We start from the raw sequence: 21,248 nt of genomic DNA on the forward strand, positions 1-21,248 counted from the left end.
TCCTTAATAGACTGCCCACTAAGGACAGGTTGATTCGTTTTGGTCTGGAAATGGACAATGGTTGTATTATGTGTGGCAATGGGCTGGAAACACGTGACCACCTATTTGCTAATTGTTCCTTTGCTAAGGAGGTTTGGGATGATGTTCTTGTCGTGTGTGGGATTCGTTCTGGTCTGTACAGCTGGGATGAACGAATGGACTGGCTGGTTGAGAATTTGAAGGGTAAGTCCCCTCGAGTGAGGTTTTTAAAGCTCGCCTGAACTGTTTATTTGTATCACATTTGGGAGGAGCGTAACCATAGAGTTTTTAGGATGGTTTCGCGTTCAGTTGATGCGGTTGTTACAAAGATTAAAGAAACTGTCCAATACAAATTGTATAGACACTCTACACATAGAAGAGATGATGTATATAGGCACTTGTATATGAGGGGGACTGATATAGTGTTTACTGTTGTTTGTTGCAGCTTTTGCTGCTTTCTTTGGATGAATATAAGTTACTTATCCAAAAAAAATATATTAAATTACCTATTTTATTAATTTCAACAAACCGAAAACTACCCCCATCTACTTTCAAGACACTATCGGCTCCATTTCCACGGAATAAATAAAAAAGACGTATAATAAACCAAACTAACCCTACAGTGATTGAATTAAAAAATGGGGGTTATGTTGAAAGTGAGGGGAGGAAGAACATTTTTTTTTTGAAATAAGGTACTTTGTATTATGAAAGTTTACAAAGTAGACCACCTCAGTGACCTCATTAAAAAACCTCTCTAATCTTAAATGGAGGAAAAAGAGTGTGCCTTGAGGTAATAAGTAACAACAAATAAAGTACACAAAATGAACAACACAGCCTGAACAGAAACACCCGCCCTACGACTAACAAGTACCTGGAATCCAAGAAATTTTAGAATGTCGATGGTGAAATTAAATAATTTATATAAAATACAAGAAATTTTGTAAATTTTAGCGGTATGACCGCACCCGGACCCCCCCCTCCGTTCATCTCTGAACATGGTGATTCCAATCAAGTCAAGCTACACCAGCTTATCTCTTGATGCTTGTAGATATACGTACACTTGGCTCTTGATTTGATTCAACAAATGTACAAGGCGAGAATCACGGCCCTTTTATCCCGCAGTCCGATTGAGAAAATCCAGGTTTTAATCCTGTTTTGTCAACACCCAAAGATCGTGATTTGCCTAATCATCCAGCAAATCACCATTTCTCTCTAATGTTTTGTCTTCTCTTTCACGTGGTTTCAACGCTTTTTTCCTTCTTCTTGGTGGAAGTAGATGATGGTACAATAAAATTATGAAAAATAAGGGGAAGTCAATAAATGGAATTAAATAGGTATATCAAGAATAGATTTTGGGAAATAAATTCCCCCCGCCCCTAGTTTGAGTCCTAGTTAACGGCCGCTGTCAGTGGGCAGTAGCCCAGTACCATCAGAACCACAGATTCATTGTTCAACCAAATTAAATTTCTTCAATCCCTTTTGAATTTCGATGTTTTCCATATCAACCCATGTGCTTTCGCCGGGAGGACCAACTAGCAAAAATGACTTGTGCCGCGGAAGTAGAAAAGAAAATTAATACAAGTTAAATATAACGCCAATTTAAAGTATTTTATCTTTAAATTTAATGATAATTAATTAAGATTTCGAGTCGGATTTGAATAATTTAAAATTTTAATGATAAATTGAATTAAAAATTATTGTGAATATCAAACATTAATATATCTAGGTAACAAATATATGCAAATGGACGGTGTTTGTACATAATTGGAGGCTTGGAGTATATTTTAGGGAACTTTCTTATATAGAAAGCTATAAAAAAAATCAGGGCTTTCTCCCTCTTTGTTTTTATTTTAAAAAAATTATTGACGAGAAGGGTGTTATTTTTTTTTTGAGAAATGACAGTATTTTTTTCATTATTATCATTTTTATCTCTATTTTCAGTGTTAGATCTAATGTCGTATTGTCCAATAAAGTTTTATTAGGGACTCATTAAATGATTTTAATGACAAAAATGTTTTTCTATTTAGAGGATTCGAGTTTGAGTAGTGACATATGTAATGTGTATATATGCTGACAATAAACTAAGAAAAAATATATCTTACAAGTTGTAATTACTCTAGACAATTCAAAAAAATTATATCGTTAATGTATTCCTAATTAAAATAATTATAAAATTTTAATTTATTAGATTTATTTAATAAAATTAATTAGAATAATTAATTTTAAAAAATAAAACTAAAAAACCATGCGGTGTCAATTTTCAAGCTTCGGGAACACAGCCATTTGAAGCTATTGCATGTGCATTTGTCCTTTTTTTTCTCCTTTTTCTGGATCAATTTAAAACAAAAACGTCAACTTATTATTGAAATTAGAAGGTTCATTTAATGACTATAATAATAATAATAATAATAAGCATATTTTTGTTCCCAAGTGGTAGTTAATTTTAGTTGCAAGTTAACGGTGGCCTCCTCCCCAAAATATTCTATAAAATCCCCCCCCCCCAACCAAATTTCCATCACTCAACTGCCTCACATTATCAAAGCTCATATTTTCAAACCTCCAGGGAAAATGGCTCTTGCTGGGGCTTTCTTCGTGGCTATACTTTCAATGGTCTCAGCTGTTCATGGATATGGTGGTGGTTGGATCAATGCTCATGCTACCTTCTACGGTGGAAGTGATGCTTCAGGAACAATGGGTATGTGCCACAAATGGAAGCAAATCTTGGGAGGTACAATAATGGCTTATTTGACTAATTTTCTTTTTTTGCAGGTGGAGCTTGTGGTTATGGTAACCTGTATAGCCAGGGTTATGGGACAAACACTGCTGCTCTGAGCACTGCTCTGTTCAACAATGGGCTAAGCTGTGGTTCTTGCTACGAGATCAAGTGTGTCAACGACGGCAAATGGTGCTTGCCGGGCTCGATTCTGGTCACGGCCACCAATTTCTGCCCACCAAACAATGCTCTCCCCAACAATGCCGGCGGCTGGTGCAACCCTCCTTTGGAACACTTCGACCTTTCTCAGCCTGTTTTCCAACACATTGCTCAGTACAGAGCTGGGATTGTCCCTGTTTCTTACAGAAGGTGAAAAAAGTGTGTTATTTATCTTTAACAATGTAATAAACTATTTAGAAACATCGCTTACATTTGGTGGGGTTTTTGTTATGTCTGTAGGGTACCATGCAGAAGAAAGGGAGGCATAAGGTTCACAATGAACGGTCACTCCTACTTTAACCTAGTTCTCATCAGCAACGTCGGCGGAGCCGGCGACGTACATGCAGTAGCCATCAAGGGTTCCAGGACCGGTTGGCAGCCAATGTCGAGGAACTGGGGTCAGAACTGGCAGAGCAACAGCTATCTCAACGGACAAAGCCTCTCGTTTAAGGTCACAACGAGTGATGGCCGTACTGTCGTCTCCAACAATGTTGCCCCGGCCGGCTGGTCCTTCGGCCAGACCTTCTCTGGCGGCCAATTCCGCTAAATAAGAAAAAAGAAACCGTCTTTCTTCTTCAATTGGATACTATATTTACACACCTTTGAAAGTAGTATTAGCTAGAGTTTTTAGTAATCTGGCTAGTAGATTATAATACCATGTTAATGTGGCCGAATACTCCGGTCATTTGAGTCATTTTTCTTTTGCTGCTTATAAAGCAGGGGGACTGGGCAGAGGTGGACTTTTACCACCCGCCGCTAAGCATTGTTTTGGCTTGTATTGGTTCCGTGTAAGGTCGCGACTTGTGAGCAATTTCCACTAGTAATGGGAAAGTAAACTCCTATTTATACCCCTATGTCTTTCGTTTATTTTTACCCATTACCATTCTTTCTTCTATAAAGGAATATTTAATTTAGACCAAATTTTCAAGCTGCTAAATATGCCAATCGGGTCACCTAAATGTGCAATCTCATCTAAGCGCTTGGCACTCTTAACGTAAACCCTAAATGTCAAACCACCGATATCATTCTAAACGCTATTATATATCAATAATATCTAATTGGTTTATCTAATTTAAATACTTAAATTTAATCTCATTATTTAAATTAATATCTCAATTTATTTTTTTATCTAAATTATTACTTGCATAGTTGGATCATCTAATTAAATTTGAATATTTAATTGGATAAAAGGACAAGTATCAAATTGAATTTTGAGATCAATTTAAATTACCAAGACGTATGATTTCCCTAAATTCTAAGAGATACAATTTGAAAGCAGGGGGGATATGATTCGGCTGACATGTCTAGGAGGGAATCAGGTAATTCCAATGACAGTTTAAAATCTTTGTCTCGTCTATTGTCTTGTTAAATTCTCATATACTAAACAATTTTCTTGCCATTTTCTAGGGAAAGTGACGTACATTAAATCCCCTCACGTTTCCAGGCTACAAACTCATCAAGCCTCGTGTTCCAAGCTGCATTAATAAATCATACCCCCTTGGGAAATTCGAATTCAAAATTTGTAATATCGGAAATTAATGTTAAAAATTTGAAAATGAGAATAATTATTTCTCTCAATATTATTGTGCTGTGTTATTCTTTATTGTTTTTTGTTTATGTCCGCCGGTAATTATTATTTTTCTTGTTCTTTTTATATTATGTATTTTTTTAAATTTAAATAAGAATCTATATTCTTGTGAGACGTTTTTCTTTAGTCTTGTGACATGCTTTCTCTATTCTTATGGCACCTTCCTTGAGGTTTTCAGGTAAGTTTTTATCATCGTCTGCAGTCTTGTTGATGTTTCCATAAAGATCCTCACAACATTTATTTTTTGATTGGTTTGTTGGTTGTCACGTATTGTCATATTCCCTATTTTGTAAATATTCGTTTATCAATATAACAAGAAGAGAAAATAACCTCAGTGACCGAAAATGTCTTATAATATACGATTTTAACCAACTTTTTTTGGATTTGCCAAAATGACCAACAAAATCGCAACGTGATCTAAAATTCGTAACGCGAACTCCAACTTCGTAACTCAGTTTCCAAATTCGCGTTGCGATTTTCCATTTTGCGTTGCGATAGTCCAAATTCGCATTGCGATATCGCAACGCGATCTTAAATTCGCAACTCAGTTTCCAAATTCGCAACTCAGTTTCCAAATTCGCGTTGCGATAGTCTAAAATCGCATTGCGATTTTCCATTTCGCGTTGCGATTGTCCAAAATCGCATTGCGATTTTCCATTTCGCGTTGCGATAGTGCAAAATCGCATTGCGATTTTCCATTTCGCGTTGCGATAGTCCAAATTCGCATTGCGATTTTTCATTTCGCGTTACGATAGTCCAAAATCGCATTGCGATTTTCCATTTCGCGTTGCGATAGTCTTACTCTTGCATTTATAGTCAATGCATGCAACTTACAATGCTCAATCCACATTGTATTGGAAACACTATTGAGAATGGGTATTTAAGGCTTGAATTTCCCACTTCCTTGTTGAGTAAAAGAGAACAAGGGGACTCTCGCGCGCCGCCGTCGTAGTCGTGGTCGTGGTAATACGTGTCTTCGACACGTCCGCGCGGATACCATCTTTTTAGAGAAAATTCTTAAGAAACAAATGCACGCGCAATGCGATTTTGGACTATCGCAACGCGAAATGGAAAATCGCAACGCGATTTTGGACTATCGCAACGCGAATTTGGAAACTGAGTAGCGAATTTAAGATCGCGTTGCGATATCGCAATGCGAATTTGGACTATCGCAACGTGAAATGGAAAATCGCAATGCGAATTTCGACTATCGCAACGTGAAATGGAAAATCACAATGCGATTTTGGACTATCGCAACGCGAATTTGGAAACTGAGTAGTGAATTTAAGATCGCAATGCGAATTTGGACTATATCAACGCGAAATGGAAAATCGTAATGCAAATTTCGACTATCGCAGCGCGAAATGAAAAATCGCAACGTGAATTTGGAAACTGAGTTGCGAATTTAAGATCGCAATGCGAATTTGGACTATATCAACGCAAAAAGGAAAATCGCAACGCGAATTTGGACTATCGCAATGCGAATTTGAAAACTGAGTTGCGAAGTTAGAGTTCGCGTTGCGATTTTGTTGGTCATTTTGACAAATCCAAAAAAAGTTGGTTAAAATCGTATATTATAAAATATTTTCGGTCACTGAGGTTATTTTCTCTAACAAGAATTGTGTAGCAAAACAGTCTATCAAATTATTTGGTTCGCTCATCACTCTTTTATCATATTGTAAAGCGTCTTGTTCGACATAGATAAAAATTTTATAAATATTATTGGATTGTTTTATTATTTGGAATGTTTCATTCTCTTTGTATCTTTTAGTTTAATTTTTTATTTTTGTTTGCGTTTTTAATGATTATTATCTTTAATTTTTTTAGATATTTTATAATTTTGATTACTCTATTTTTATTAATAAAATTAAGTTTTAATTGTTCAAAAAAAATTTGAAAATGAGAAACATAAATAATAGTAATTAGAGAACAAAATTCACGAATAACAAAAGAAACCAGTGGATTGGAGAAATAGGATACATCATATCAGTAGTTGTTTGTCCCTTAGCTCCCCGTCTCTTTCACTAGAGATTTGCTTCCATTGTCCAGATCTTCTGCAAAATGTCACCCACGAAAAAATATCTAGAAATTACTAAATATTTATTTTTCAGGCATTATTAAATAAAAAATCATCATTAATTATTTTTTAAAATAATATAAGAAATGCATGAATTCATTTTTTTTAATTTTTTTTGAGGTCTGACCTCACTTTTAGTAGACTGAGAGATATTTTATGTAAATAATTTAGGAGTTATTTTTTTAATTAATTTAACACGAGAATTGTTTTTCCAAAAAAAAATTTAATGAAGGTTTTAATTTAATAATGTCTATTTTTTACGGTCATTTTTTATTAAAATCTCCAACGTCAGTGATTGAAAGCTCAACACTAGTGCATAATGTGAGGGTGACCTGACATGATCTCGAGCCATGTGAAATCTTATTGCTTTATTTTATCAGCACTATTTTTCAGACCGTATCTACAAAGGTTTGGTTTTCCTACGGTTGCACTTCCCTTCTCCGTCTTCCCATTTTATTAGGAAACCATACGGATACGATACAATACGATATATTTTTTAAAGATTCTGACAGTCAAAGTCGTGGAAATTTGCATTTGCATAATGTAGTGAAATGCAAAATGTAGTGTGCCATTTTTTTCCTAGAAAATTCTACTGTGAGACCTTAAAATTAGGTATATAAATATTTGAAATGTTGTCTAATCAGATGAATTATTACAGCATTGGTTACATGAGGCATGGGCCCTTGAACTTGGGTACCGTTCAAATCCAGCTGAGCTGTGGAAATGTTTCTTGGGCCAACTGTCATGCGAATTTCCATTGTCCTGGTAATGTTCAACGTCTAATCCTTGTCTGGGACTGTAGAAGATTAAAGAGGCGTTAACTTTAATTATATGATCTCATAAGATGAGAATTTAATTTGATCTGATCCATATGTTGTGAAATCGGGCTATACATCTCGTCGACCGAGTCTTGGCGATGAAAAGCATCGAGTTTGGAGGATCGGGTTTAACTCCACATTGCATGGTTCCAAGTTCTTCCATAGCCTGCTTGGTGGATGAGACGAATGGTTTTAGTTGCTGGCATGCTGCAACAGACGATCGATACATGATATCTGTTAAGAAAACATTCAATATGAGTGCGTCGACCTAGGAAAGACCGCGCGCGCGTGAGAGAGACGATGCATGTTCTTGCATCTTCCAGACATTATCATATACCTTGCTCAAGCAGTTAAAAGGCATAGTGGGAGTAAATGCAACAAGAATTACCCCGTTATACGATGGGTCATATAACAGCACAAGGGCCAGAAGTAGAGGCCAAACTGCCTTGGTTCGCGTTATATCCGCCTCTAGGACCTGCTAGAACATGATAACCTACAGGAGTTCCCTGAAAGTTCATCTCTGTTGCCAGTGGGAATTTGCAGTCATTCAGTATGCTAAGATCATACGAGAAGAAGGGGCATCTTCCACCTCGTTGCAAATCGTTAACCATACCGTTTTCTTGTCCAGAAATTGATTGTTCGGAACTTGTAGGAGTGCTGAAGTAACCGGAATAACCACCGGACGAGTAACTTGGAGAGCACTCCACATCCATGGTAAAAATACGTATGGATATCATATATGAAAACGGAATCAAACTAGTGATGTGCAAGGAAATCCAAAGCAATCTTTCAAGTTCCGCAACATCCATACCATGTATGGATCTGCATTGCTTCATTTGATTATGTCTCACAGATACCTTATCAGCACAAATTGCAACTGTCATGTGACTCTCAAAGACGCTGCTATTAACATCACTTGGGTGATTTTGTAGATATGAACACTTAGAAACAGCAACACGTAATTAGTATTCAAACAGTGTAAAACTAGTTTGCCAAAGTGTAGGTCCAAATCCCATCTTTCAATTTCAAGTTCCCAAGTGCAACTTAGGAGAAAAACTAAAACCTCTCTGCCACTTTTGAAAACGGCATCTGTTATCAAATTCTCATAAATAATACCTCTTAACGTATCAGCATATACCAATGACATATGATTCTGGAACAAGTTCCCAAATGGCATAATTTTAAATGGAGTTATCAAAATTCTCCAGGAAAGAGTGAAATTCTTTGAAGATATCTTCCTTTTCTCATGTGTTAACCGTTGATTTTAAAGCTGACACTGATTGATGATCGCTTCCTTTTTCTTTGCAACTTTTGATTTCAGAACGTTTCTTTTCAGCTGTTGTTTGACTATGCATTATTGATTAACAGGCGAGCTTTGATGCATGAAAACGTTGCTCTAATTTTTCTGGTAAGCTAAATGGTGATTGCAGAGATTAGTAGTAGTACATTATGATACCGGTTTTGGAGCCACATGAATCACTGTTTGCATGAACCTTGTCGTGTTCTTTCCTTTCCCTGTTGTTTTTTGTTGTTTCTTTTGTAACTGTGCCAATCAACAGTATCAACGGGTTTCTCTTTCTAGTTTTCTGTCCTGAAATATATTTCTTGGCATCCCTGAAAGCTTTGTCATCTCTTTCACTGGGCATTGATGAGTATATTTTTCCTCGCCGTGCTCTTTTTCTTGTTGTCAGGAGAATCTTTGTATAGTGCCAGCCATGGATGGCCATGGGGAAACGAAGACACGTACTGCAAAATTATTGTTGCCTCCACGCGGAAACTGTCGACCATAAGAAAACAAATATATTCATATATTGGTAAACAGAACACACATTTTTGCTTTCTTTTTCACCAAGATTGAAATGCGAGCATGAGGATTAAACAGTCCCGCTTGGTACAACACCATTTTCTTATGTGATAGCCCCAAGGATTAAAATCAACATCTATCTACTGTGATTATGATTGCCTCTAAATCTCAGAGCAATGTATCCTCACAGATTTAATGCCATATTTTCCCATAGGAGAAGAGCAGAAAAGAAAATGACATTTCACTGAAAGTGGGGTTGGTTTGGATTCATTTCTCAAACAAGAATGGTTAAAGAGCCTTAGCTACAATCAGCCAAATGTCATTAATGAAGTGACACAACATCATGCACATCTCCATGCCTTAGCTCGTAAACAAGTTATGTTATACTATCCAAAACCCAACTGTTCAGGTCTTTTGTAAAGCTGTCGTCTCATCCTCAAACCCCATGCCTTTGTTACAAGGAGCTATTTTCATCCTGCAAATCATTAAAGCAAAAGCACTTTTGTTGGGGGGGGGGGGGACAAACCTATAATTACTAAATGCGGTATTAATTTTTTGACAATGACTCAGTTTCAAATCCTTTTAAGGCTCTCTCTGTGTTTCAGAACCGCTTACTGACCGTTAAAAGACATAGGTCAGTCCAAATCTTTCATGTTTTGGATAATTAGAGATCAGTCAATGAAAATGAAACCCCTATTTAACCTCATTTTCCCACTGCGCTCCCCTATTCCTATGCATGATGAGTTTCCTGAGTACTGACTGATGAATTCAGCTTGTTTTCTATTTTACTGGTATTTCGTTTAGTTATTATACTCGTACCACCATGATTGGGAACTATAACTACAGTGCTTCATTATACTTCACCAATTGTTTATCTTTTGTAGGCTTCGTTTTTAGCTATTCATTATACTTTTAGGGTTCTTATCCAATGCCATTAGCAGCAATGGGTCAACTTGGCTTGACATGTTTTGACCGAAGCACATTTGTTTCGTCTCTTTAAACCTATGTTCAAAATATGACAATGTATACACATCCTATAGATATATAATAATAATTATTCGAAACTGGTTTCTTTAAATTAAAGAATAACATTAACTGTTACTATCAGAGACCCAATGGATTTTGTTGAATCCTCTCATTCAGGTAACAGACATGATAACTAAACATGCTTAGAGGGGGAAAAAACCGAGGATTTAGCATGTCTGATGCTGTTGTGGACCTTGTTTCTAGCCCATTTTCTCTTTTATCTTTCATTAGATTAGTTTTACTGAAATAGTCTCGATTTTATCGATTGGGTTTGTGATGTTGCCATAGAGGAACAGTGGCAAGTCTTGGCTTTGCTTTCTCATATGGTTCCAAGGGAAACAGCCCCAACGGAATCTTTAGATGAGGCCTGCTATTTATATGGTGGGTCATCCATATATCACCAATACATTGATGGTGGCTCCCCCCATTACCAACACATGAAAAATAAAAATCAGTTTTTTAATTAATCTATTATAATTATAAAATGTGATCTATTTATAAATTTTTTATTATTGTTAATGTATATATCAAATATTTTTTGTTATTGATATTTGATAATGTATATACATTCTATAAAAGACATGTTCTAACTTAATTTTTTTTAAATAAGCAATATTTTTTTATTACCAAGTACGCTCAATAAATTCAAATTAAATTAAAATATATTTTGATATTAAAATTTAAATATAAAACCAGTGTGACATCACTGACACCAAGACAAAGGAACGAGACCAAACCCAAGCATCCTATGTTTTCATGTTTGTCGCTTCACATTTGAAAAACCCTCTTCCAAGAGAGATCCGTGCATGTCTCCACACACGTACAAAGAAGGGACCATATGTGCATGTAAAAAAGAAGATATCACGTAAAGTGTAAAACGTTTATCGTAAAAAAACAAACCAACCAAAAATATGGCGCACGATAAGGAAATGCTCTGGGCGCAAGTTAGCAGGACTAATGGCGCCCGAGTATCCTATTGATCTGCAATCGACGATCTGTTGTTTCTCCTCTTCTCCGCCTTTGCTGCTGTTTATCTTCATTCTTCATCTGTTATTCTGTTTCCAATGGACTGGAGGAATTTGTTTAAGTGTTCTGAATCACAAAACCTAGAATTTTCCCCCCCAAGCGTTCGCGATGGTTCGCCGCTCGTTCTGCCCCCTTCTGAGATTTTTGATACTGGAATCTCCGAAATGGAAGATGTCGCTGGTTGGCCAATTCCTTGGAGCCACTCCAAGCTTCATTTCCTTGCAGAAAATTGTTGATAGCTTATGGAGTAAAGCATTGGGAGGATCACGAATCCAGGTTAGTTCTGCTGGCAATAATGTTTTCATATTCTCGTTTAATAGTGAATCAGCTAGGGATTGGGTGCTTGATAATGGCCCATGGCATGTCCAGAACAAATCACTCATCCTCAGGAAATAGGAACCATGTTTGAAAAAGCTTAGTTTCGACCATACTAAGATCCCTATCTGGGTACATTTGTTCAATGTACCTTTAGAACTTTTCTCCCGTATTGGCCTTAGCTACATAGCTAGTGCCATTGGTATCCCTCTCTCAATGGACTCTATAACCGCTTCTAAAACCAGATTAGAGTTTGCTAAAGTATGCATTGAAATCGGGGTAAATGATTCATTCCTAAGTTTATAGAAGTTGCTCTTAAAGTTGGTCAAAAAACGTCTATCTATGTGGAGGTCCCATGGCTGCCCCCTTTTTGCAAGATTTGTAAAGTGTTTGGACATAACGAGAAAGTATGTCAACACAAATCCAAAGCTACTCCTGCTGTTCCTCAAATCTGGAAAAAGAAGGGAGATACTATCTCAAATTCGGCAGCTATTGTAGAGGGTGGAGTTGAAGCGCTTCAGGATCCAGCAATCTCTAATGCTAATATTGTAAAGACTGCCTCACAGCAGGAACATACCAAAACTATTTCTCCAGATAAATCTGAACAAGATGTTTCTCCTGTTGAAACTATTTCGCGGAACTCGAATCAAGAAGCAGTTTCGGTTAATGAGACTAATATTGAAACAGTTGTTCCCAAAACTCAACTAACAATCCAGCCTATCGAGGTCCCTGGTTTGGTTAACATTTCTCAGGAAATTCCTAATAAAAACAGTACATGTAAAGGGAAAAATGAAAATGCCAGGGGAAGCCTGTCAGATTCAAATAATAAATATGAAGTTCTGAATTCTATTGAAGAGTCATTTGCTGATATTCAACCAAGGAACTCAAGAGCAGCTTCTAAGGGAGTTGCTATGTTAGTTAAAGATCTAAAATCTAGAAAGAAAAACCAGATTGACAGTGTTAAAAGCAAGTCAAGTGGAAGCCAAGGGTGTTCCTTGGGATCCCCATCCAAATGAAAATCTGTTTTTGGAATATTAGAGGACTCAACAGCCCTCTAAAACATAATAAAGTGGTTAATAGAGCCATGCTTAATAAAGTGGATGTTCTTTGCCTGCTTGAAACCAGAGGTAAAGAGGACAAGTCAGATAGTATTCTCAACAACAAGTTCTCAAATTGGAATGCTTGCTGTAATTATGACCAGGCCATTAATGGCAGAATCTGGCTGCTTTGGAGGAATGGAATCGATCTGTCAATTATTCAAGTGACTGATCAATGTATTACTGCCAAAGGGTCTTACCTTGATAATCCAGTGTTTATTTCTGCCATCTATGGAAGCAATGAAGGGATATCTCGTAGGCAGCTTTGGCTCAACCTAAAGGAGGTCAATTCCACTGTTAAACAGACCCCTTGGGTTCTAGGAGGGGATTTCAACATTTTCCTTCATTCTCATGAAAGTTCAGACCATGAACTGTTAGGCCACTATTCCACTTCTGATATGAAAGAATTCCTTGATCTCACTCACGAGATCACTCTTCTTGACCATCCTTACTTTGGGCCTAAGTACACTTGGAGTAATAAACAACAGGATCTCTTTTTGGCCAGGAAACTTGACAGAGTTATGATAAATCCTAGTTGGGGTTCCACCTTCCATCAATCTTTTGTAGAATTCTTAGCTCCTGGAATCTCTGATCATAGCATGGCCATTATGTGGCTTTCAAAAGACCTCCCTGCCACCAAGCCGAAGCCTTTCAAATTTTTTAACTTTTGGGCTGGCCATCCTAACTTCCTCAACATAGTAAGGCATTCATGGAATCAAGATGCTACTGGCAATCCTATGATGGTTTTGTTCACTAAGCTCAAAAGAATTAAAGTTTGCCTTAGAAGGTTCAACATAGAAAACTTTAGCAACATCTCAGATAGAGTTAAATCCAAGCGTATGGAGTTGGAAAATCAGCAATTGCTTACTCTTAGAGGTGAGGATGCCATTCAGAAGGAGATTGACATACAATAGCAATTGAATTCTCTTGAAGAAGCCGAATCACTTTTCTTCAAACAAAAGGCCAAAGGTCAATGGATTAAAGAGGGTGACAAAAATACAAGATTTTTTCATTCCACTGTGGCTTTTAAAAACAAGAGGGATACCATTAGAGTCCTTATTGATGAAAGGGGGAATAGGCTTGAAACTTTTGATGCCATGACCAATGAAGTAACTTCTTTTTTCTCCAATCTGCTTGGCACTACTGATACTATGGTTAAGGATATTAATCCTTTTTTTCTTAAAGACCTTCTTGGATGTTCTTTGCCTCTCGAAGCTGCTTCTGTTCTTGTTAAGGATATTGCCAATGAAGAAATTCACAATGCCATATTTTGCCAAGGCAATGATAAAGCTCCTGGTCCTGACGGTTTCACTCCATATTTCTTCAAGAAAACATGGTCCATTGTGGGTGAAAATGTTATTGAGGTTGTTAACTATTTCTTCTGCAATTCACATATTCATCCTGCCTTTAACTCTACCATTATTGCCCTTGTTCCCAAAGTTCCTAACCCAACTACTGTTAAGGAATTCAGACCTATCTCATGTTGTTCGGTTATTTACAAGATTATTTCTAAAATTCTGGTCAACAGAATGACTGATTTCCTTCCTCAGATTATTTCATTGAATCAAACCGCTTTCATCCGAGGTCGTAACATCATTGACAACTCTATTCTAGCTCAGGAGATTGTTAGAGGTTATGGTAGGAAAACTATTTCTCCAAGATGCACTATGAAGATCGATTTACATAAAGCTTTTAATTCCTTGCATTGGAAATTTATCTCTTCTATCCTTAATGCCCTTAATTTTCCTACACAATTTATTTCTTGGATTGAAATTTGTTATTCTCAAGCAAGATACTCAATCTCCTTCAATGGCTCCTTGATTGGTTTTTTCAAAGGAGCTAGAGGCCTTAGGCAGGGAAACCCTATCTCCCCTTATTTGTTTATCCTCGCTTTGAATGTGCTTTCTAAAATGCTCAACTTGGCTGCGTCAAAAGGAATCTTTGATTTTCACCCAAAATGCAAGAAGATCGGGCTTTCACATCTTTCTTTTGCAGACGACTTACTGATTTTATGCAAAGGAAATATTGGTTCGGTTGCAGGTGTTTTAATTGTTCTTTATCAATTCTACGAATTTTCAAGGCTTAAGCTTAATTTTTCCAAATGTGAGCTTTTCACGACAGGTATCTCTTCTAGGGGCTTGGAGGATATTAAGTTTCTTTCAGGGTTCAAATCTGGTTCTCTTCCGATTAGGTACCTCGGTATTCCATTAATTACTCGCAAACTCACAATGAAGGACTGTGGTCCTCTACTTGAGAAAATTAAACTGCGATTGCATCACTGGTCTGCTCGGCAACTTAGTTACGCTGGCAGACTGGAGTTAATCCGCTCGGTCCTGTTCAACATCAGTAATTTCTTGTGCAGGCAGCTTATTCTTCCAGCCTCGATTTTAAAAGCAGTCGATCAACTATGCACAAGGTTCTTCTGGAAAGGTCAAGATAAAACTGCAGCAGGAGCTCGGGTAAGTTGGGATAGTATATGCCTCACCAAGTCGGAAGGTGGTTTAGGTTTGATTAACACATCTATTTGGAACCGAGCATGCACTATAAGCCTCATAAAAAAGGTTCTTGCTGGTGATGGTTCATTGTGGGTTGCGTGGGTCCACAATTACGTTCTTAAAGGGCAGGATTTCTGGCATTTTGAGGCTGGAACAAACATTAGTTGGGGCCTCAAAAGGATCTTAAAACTGAGACCTACTGCTGTTCCTTTATTTGCTTATGGTTTTATGCGAACTAAGGAAATCTGCGAGCACATTCGGATGCCATTGCAGAAGGTTATGTGGCAACGTCTAATATGATATCCTTTGCATATTCCTAAGCATAGTTTAATTGCTTGGATGGCCATTTTGAATAGATTACCTACCATAGATCGTCTTCAAAAAATGGGAATTTGCTCAGATGGACTTTGTTTAAATTGTAACACTCGTCAAGAAACTAGAGATCATCTATTCTATCATTGTTCCTTGGCTGTTGGTATATGGAAATCAATTCTTATAAAGAATGGAATGAACTATTCTACTTTGACTTGGGATGATATGATAACTCTTGCTTGTTCCACTTGAAAAGGAAAGTCCCTCTTAACCACTATTTTGAAGATTTCTTGGAATGCATTCATCTACTTCGAGTGGCAAGAAAGGAACCAGAGATTATTTCAAGGTCGTATCCGCTCTATTGACGTTATTCTTAAAGAAATTGTTGATGTGGTTGCAATTCGTCTTAGGGACAAGACCATAAATCGACTAGATAGAACTAACTTATTTCTTTGTAATGCTTGGGGTATAGTCTAGCCAATCAATGGTTGTGTAATTAGACTATTTTTGTTTTGTTGATTGGTTGATTGGTTGTTGTTAAACCTTTATTTTGGGTAATAAAATCTGAATTATCAAAAAAAAAAAAACGTTTATCGCAATTTATTTTTCGATTGAGGTTCCATATGATGATTTATTAAGGATTTGACAATTATTAAGACCGAATTGCAGAGTTTGTGAAGTTTGGACGATAGAATGACTCAATTCAACTATCTTTATCTTTAAACTCTGGATCAATTTATCATGCGATGTCACAAAATAAATAAGTGCTCTACATACTATATGATCTTTGAATCGTGTCCTCCCTTCAAAGATACTTATCAAGATCCACAATAGAATTTTAAGTATTTCACGACTTCGAGAAAGATAATATTTGATTGTTGAGAATCCTAATCAAAGGGTCGTTCGACAGACAAAAGTAATATAATTAGCAAACCAGATACGTTAATGCATGCACGCATGATGATGATGGCTATATAATATGTGAGGTGGCGAAGTGTACTGCAAGAAGTTTTTAGCTGCAAATGCTCCATTATTTTACAACAGATATGAGAAGCTGGAGACGGAGGCCATGCAGTAATCGTATTTCTTGGCTTTTACCCGAAAATATAAAAACAAAAGTCCTTTGATTTTGCAATTTGGTTTTAAAAGACATTATTGGCTTTGCCTTGCTCGGTTCTACTTCTTCCCCTAAGACACAAATAATCCTTTGGTCGTGCCTCACATCTTATGTCACTGCTCACAGACCAAACTTCCCCCTTTCATTGTCTGCAATTGGACCACTTCTCTCTCTCTCTTCACTTATTAATATTAGGGATGGACATTAGATGAGTTGATTACTTTTATGTAATTTTAGTTTATTATGATATTTAATGGTGTTATATTAATTCTAAATTTATTTACTTAGATTTCTATTTTTGGTTGTTGATGTATGCTAATGGCAATTAAAATCAACTGTTTTTGTCAGTTCCAATGTCTCGATGACATCAAGACAACACTGTAATCTTGAGGCAGAAGTAAACAAAAATTTTAAAACAAGCCCACGCCATCACTATTATTAAGCAGTCCAGTGAGTCTTCAGGTAAAAAAACAGAATTAATGTATAATAGATACACTTACAATAAATTTAAATATAATTTTAAAAATAATATTAAAATGTAATTCGACACGATTATAAATTTAATAAGTGTGTAGGAAGAAAATCTCAGAAAAAACCTAGATTTTTTACTGAAGACTGTCCAAATCATCCATCAGCAACAATGATAGTACATATTTGTTATCCCCTGTGAATCAAATATCACCTGTAAATCGCATTAAATGAAAAGGTCTGACATTAGGGTTCGAGTTTGCAAGAACAGAGTAAAAAAAAATGATAAGATTCTGTACAAGTTGTTTGTTTTTATCCATGCATTTTTATAAAATGTAACTCACAAGTCTTTTCCCATTTTTTTCTGGGTAAAAGTTGACATTCCTTACATGGAAACATGCTTATGGTTTTAACTGGTTTAATTGAGGTTTTGTTCTGAATATCGCCGGTATATTTTTTTCCTATTTCAGACGTTGTTTCATTCACTAATCTGACCCATCAAACAACAAAACAAAGTTCCTTCCCTAATAAGTTCCATTTTAGGCCATTTGACTCATGACAGAAGCAATTTCTGAGTAAACTTAAAACACACTTCACAAATGACCTATACAATGTATTGTTTAATTCTGCAATATTAGATTGTTGCTGGATTTTAAGAACTTTTCTGATGTACCCCATTTCTGACATGCATGTATATACATACATCACACATTAGGATTATTGCAAGGGAAACGGTGTAGTGCTATTATTTACATACATATCTACTGGTTTTTACTGTTCATACTTTTAAGATTAAGGTAAAAAGAGTTGGAAACAATTAGGTAGAATCTTTGTTCCTAATAATGGAGATCACTAACGAAGCCAACCATTTTTCGTACTGCTTATAATTAGTTGGGAAGTTGAAGGGACATGAGAATGCTAAGTTCTTGGTTGGGTCAATATCAGGTGGTTAATTGAACCTAGTTTAAACCCAATCCTCAATTTAAAATCTTTGAAAAGAAAGGTGTCTTAGACCTGCACAACCCAAGCTTACACACATCACATTATGAGTCTTTCTTGTCAATATAGGGATGAATAGTCTAAGAACTCTCATGCCCATCAGTGTGAGAGAGTAGGGGAGCTTACACACGCGGGAATGATATAGGAAGGGGACAATGAAAAGTTAGTAATTTAGGGACAATGAAAAGTTAGTAATTTAGGAGAACTAACTACTTCAGGCTACTGTTTTTTTTTCATTTCCTTTGTAGGTTTTGCTGTTTCAAGTTTTAATATTTTTTCACGTTTCCCAATCTTTCACTGTTCGTCAAACTTTCTTCTCTGTTTTCTTTTTTTTATTTCCTTCTTCTTTTTTAAACTGTCTGAAGCACGAACATGACTTTGTAATAGTTGTATAACAGCATTTGTCAGGGGAGAGGAAATGAAGGCATGATTAACAAGTGTGTTGTTATATGTACACCAGCACAAGACAACGTGAACGGACTAAGCTGTTACTCTTCCACTAGTCCCTCTTCTTCTTCTTCTCCTGGTAGTTCAATGGGGAGTTTTCCCAGACATGGGTTCGATTTCTATTAGTCCAAACTATGGTATCGAAGGCTCAAGTGTGTCTTACGCACAGGAAAGTGAAAGAGCTTCTTGGGGTTATCGTTTCACGGGGAGCTGCAAAGCAAGGAGCTTCGATGAAAGCCATAGCTCTGGTGTTGTGGAAGGTCAAGGCACTGATTGCAGTGATAGGACCGTTAATCTGAACGCCCACTTAAATGAGGAGAACTCCAATGAGAATGTTGTAAGTGGCAAGGAAACAGATAGTGGGCAAACAAAGCTTTGTGCCAGAGGCCAGTGGAGGTCTGCAAAAGATGCTAAGCTCAAGGAACTGGTAGCTCTTTATGGCCCTCAGAACTGGAACCTTATAGCTGAGAAGTTGGAAGGAAGATCAGGTAAGATAGTGACGAAAACAGTGTAAATATTATTTTGTTTTTTAGTTCATTAAAGACTCATTTCATTGTTTCATTGTGGATGAAGGTAAGAGCTGCAGGCTAAGATGGTTTAACCAATTGGACCCTAGGAATAATAGAAGAGCATTTACTGAAGAAGAAGAGAGTCTAATGCAAGCTCATAGACTCTATGGTAACAAATGGGCAATGATAGCGAGGCTATTCCCTGGAAGGACTGATAATGCAGTCAAGAACCACTGGAATCTGATTATTGCTAGGAAGTATAGAGAACAATCAAGTGCCTATAGGAGGAGGAAGCTGAGTCAGTCTGTTTACAAGAGGATGGAGGAAGCTAAAGCTGAACCACCAGCCCCATACTGTCTCGACATCCTCAATAGAAGGCTTGGCACTATCTCCCAATACCAATTTGGAACCTTCAGTGGTGGTTCTGATGCTGGGGTTAATGGTTGCTCAAATGTTTCACCCCACATGACCAGCGATGTCCCTCACTATGATGGGTTTTCTGCACAACAAGCGCCTTTTGATTTCTTCCCTGTTGGGTGGGTCTCCTTGTGTTCTACCTCCAAAGCTTTCTTTATTATGGGGTTAAGTGCATTTTGGTTTTTCTGCTGTTTCTCATTGGTTATCTTTATGGAAACCCACCTCGAATTTCTTACTACTGCTCTCTGATGATTTTAGTGTTTTTAATTGTCCTTTTTCCTTACAGACATTAACTGATGTAACCGTTTTCATTTACCTCTCTTTGCTGCTTTAAACCCTAATCAGCCCTTTTACGTGTTTTTACACATTACATTCACGTTTTGTCACTGTTTCTCTAACATTATAACTAGTGGTGGTTTGAACGACATTTGGAACAGGTGTCAAGAGCAATTACATGATGGGTAGGTTCAGCCTGACCAGATCTTCGGATAGGCCCATAGATGAACCCCAATGCTATGGTTTGTATCCCCAGCACCACCAGAGTACCACAGCACCAACAACACAAATCTCAGGCGGTGAACCTTCACCACCACCACCAGCAACCAGCACCAGCCACTATGAGACAGTTCGACCCCCCATTCATTGACTTCCTTGGAGTAGGAGCCATATGAAAAGTTTTAGAAAACAACCCATATTTTAAAAAATAAAGAACAAGAATAAGGTTTCCACCCTACTGTGGAAGTGCTCCAAGATAACTGAGAGGGCCATTTAGAGGTTAAAGACAAAGGTGACAGTTGATGGATCTGTGCAATCAGTCTGCCTCCAAAGTCATATCCTCCAGCTGTCTTTTTTCTTGTTATCCTCGGTCTTTCCATAAGTTAAAAACAAAGTAATAAAATTATAATTATATATACGGACGCCGATTGCCGCCATCTTTATTTCTTTTGCTCCAGAATTACAAACTATACAATACTACATTTTCTATGGGGTTTTAACCAGTAGGTAAAAGTGACAGCCTGTAATGGAACATGCTATTGCTAACAGTTTTCCTTAATTTAAGGTAGGTTTGATTTTTCCGAGGATAAAATCATTACAAAAGTATGAGGGGAGCACTTTGTAAAATAAGAGGAACATATGAGTGGCATGAATTTATGTTTTTGTGTATGATAGTGAGCAGATAATGATGAGGCAATGAGAGACAGAGCAAGAAGCTGAAACATGGAATAAAGACGCATCCTTTTGTCACGGGACTGCAAAATTCAGACACGGATGATACAAACAGAACAAAATTCACCAACCTTTGTTTCTCCACTGCATCCTTCATTTCCTTTCCATCATCAATCATTCCCCAGAATTCGTGCTATCCGTGTAAGCTGTTACAATTGTAAACATTACAGTTTATTTGTAATTAGTGATAGAGATAGGATCTTATCTTTTAATAACAGAAGATAAGGTTTGTATTTTAAATAACTCCTAGTGAAACTCTTGTAACTTAAGTCTTTAAATAGACTCAGTAATTCATCATTTGTGAGATATAAAAATAATCACTATTCTCGTGAGTTTCCACATGATATCAGTCTAGGGATCGATCTTTCTATCAGAATCGATGGTGCTTTCTTTTAAAACTTCTGGCGCTAATCATCGGCAGATTCCCTTCAAAATGTCGATGATTTCCCATAACTCTCTGGTGCCGCAATCATCTTCCATCATTTCGTCGGCCATAATTATCTTTCAAGATTTTTCTTACTGGACGGGGGGAAACTTGGCCATTTCACTTGCGAGA

At 36.9% G+C, this 21,248-nt stretch overlaps 1 protein-coding gene and 1 pseudogene across 1 annotated transcript; both read left to right on the forward strand.

Annotated features, from left to right (window-relative positions):
* The first annotated feature begins 2,532 nt into the window (after positions 1-2,532).
* Positions 2,533-3,804, forward strand: LOC120170945 (expansin-A10-like). The gene is made up of 3 exons (XM_039178776.1): positions 2,533-2,713; positions 2,788-3,100; positions 3,191-3,804. Exons 1-3 carry the CDS (start codon positions 2,587-2,589, stop codon positions 3,495-3,497), a joined length of 747 nt encoding a protein of 248 aa, XP_039034707.1. The 5' UTR covers positions 2,533-2,586; the 3' UTR covers positions 3,498-3,804.
* Positions 3,805-18,388: 14,584 nt separating this feature from the next.
* On the forward strand, positions 18,389-19,714 carry LOC120170958 (annotated as a pseudogene).
* Positions 19,715-21,248: the final 1,534 nt, after the last annotated feature.

Source organism: Hibiscus syriacus, unplaced genomic scaffold, assembly GCF_006381635.1.
Source record: "Hibiscus syriacus cultivar Baekdansim isolate YM2019G1 unplaced genomic scaffold, ASM638163v2 tig00111799_pilon, whole genome shotgun sequence".
Classification (NCBI taxonomy): domain Eukaryota; kingdom Viridiplantae; phylum Streptophyta; class Magnoliopsida; order Malvales; family Malvaceae; genus Hibiscus; species Hibiscus syriacus.

Excerpts from the sequence above, each read along its gene's own strand:
- LOC120170945 (XM_039178776.1), top strand. The coding sequence starts at position 2,587 with ATGGCTCTTGCTGGGGCTTTCTTCGTGGCTATACTTTCAATGGTCTCA. Across the intron at positions 2,714-2,787 it reads TGATGCTTCAGGAACAATGG|GTGGAGCTTGTGGTTATGGT; the intron begins GTATGTGCCACA and ends CTTTTTTTGCAG. Across the intron at positions 3,101-3,190 it reads GTCCCTGTTTCTTACAGAAG|GGTACCATGCAGAAGAAAGG; the intron begins GTGAAAAAAGTG and ends TTATGTCTGTAG.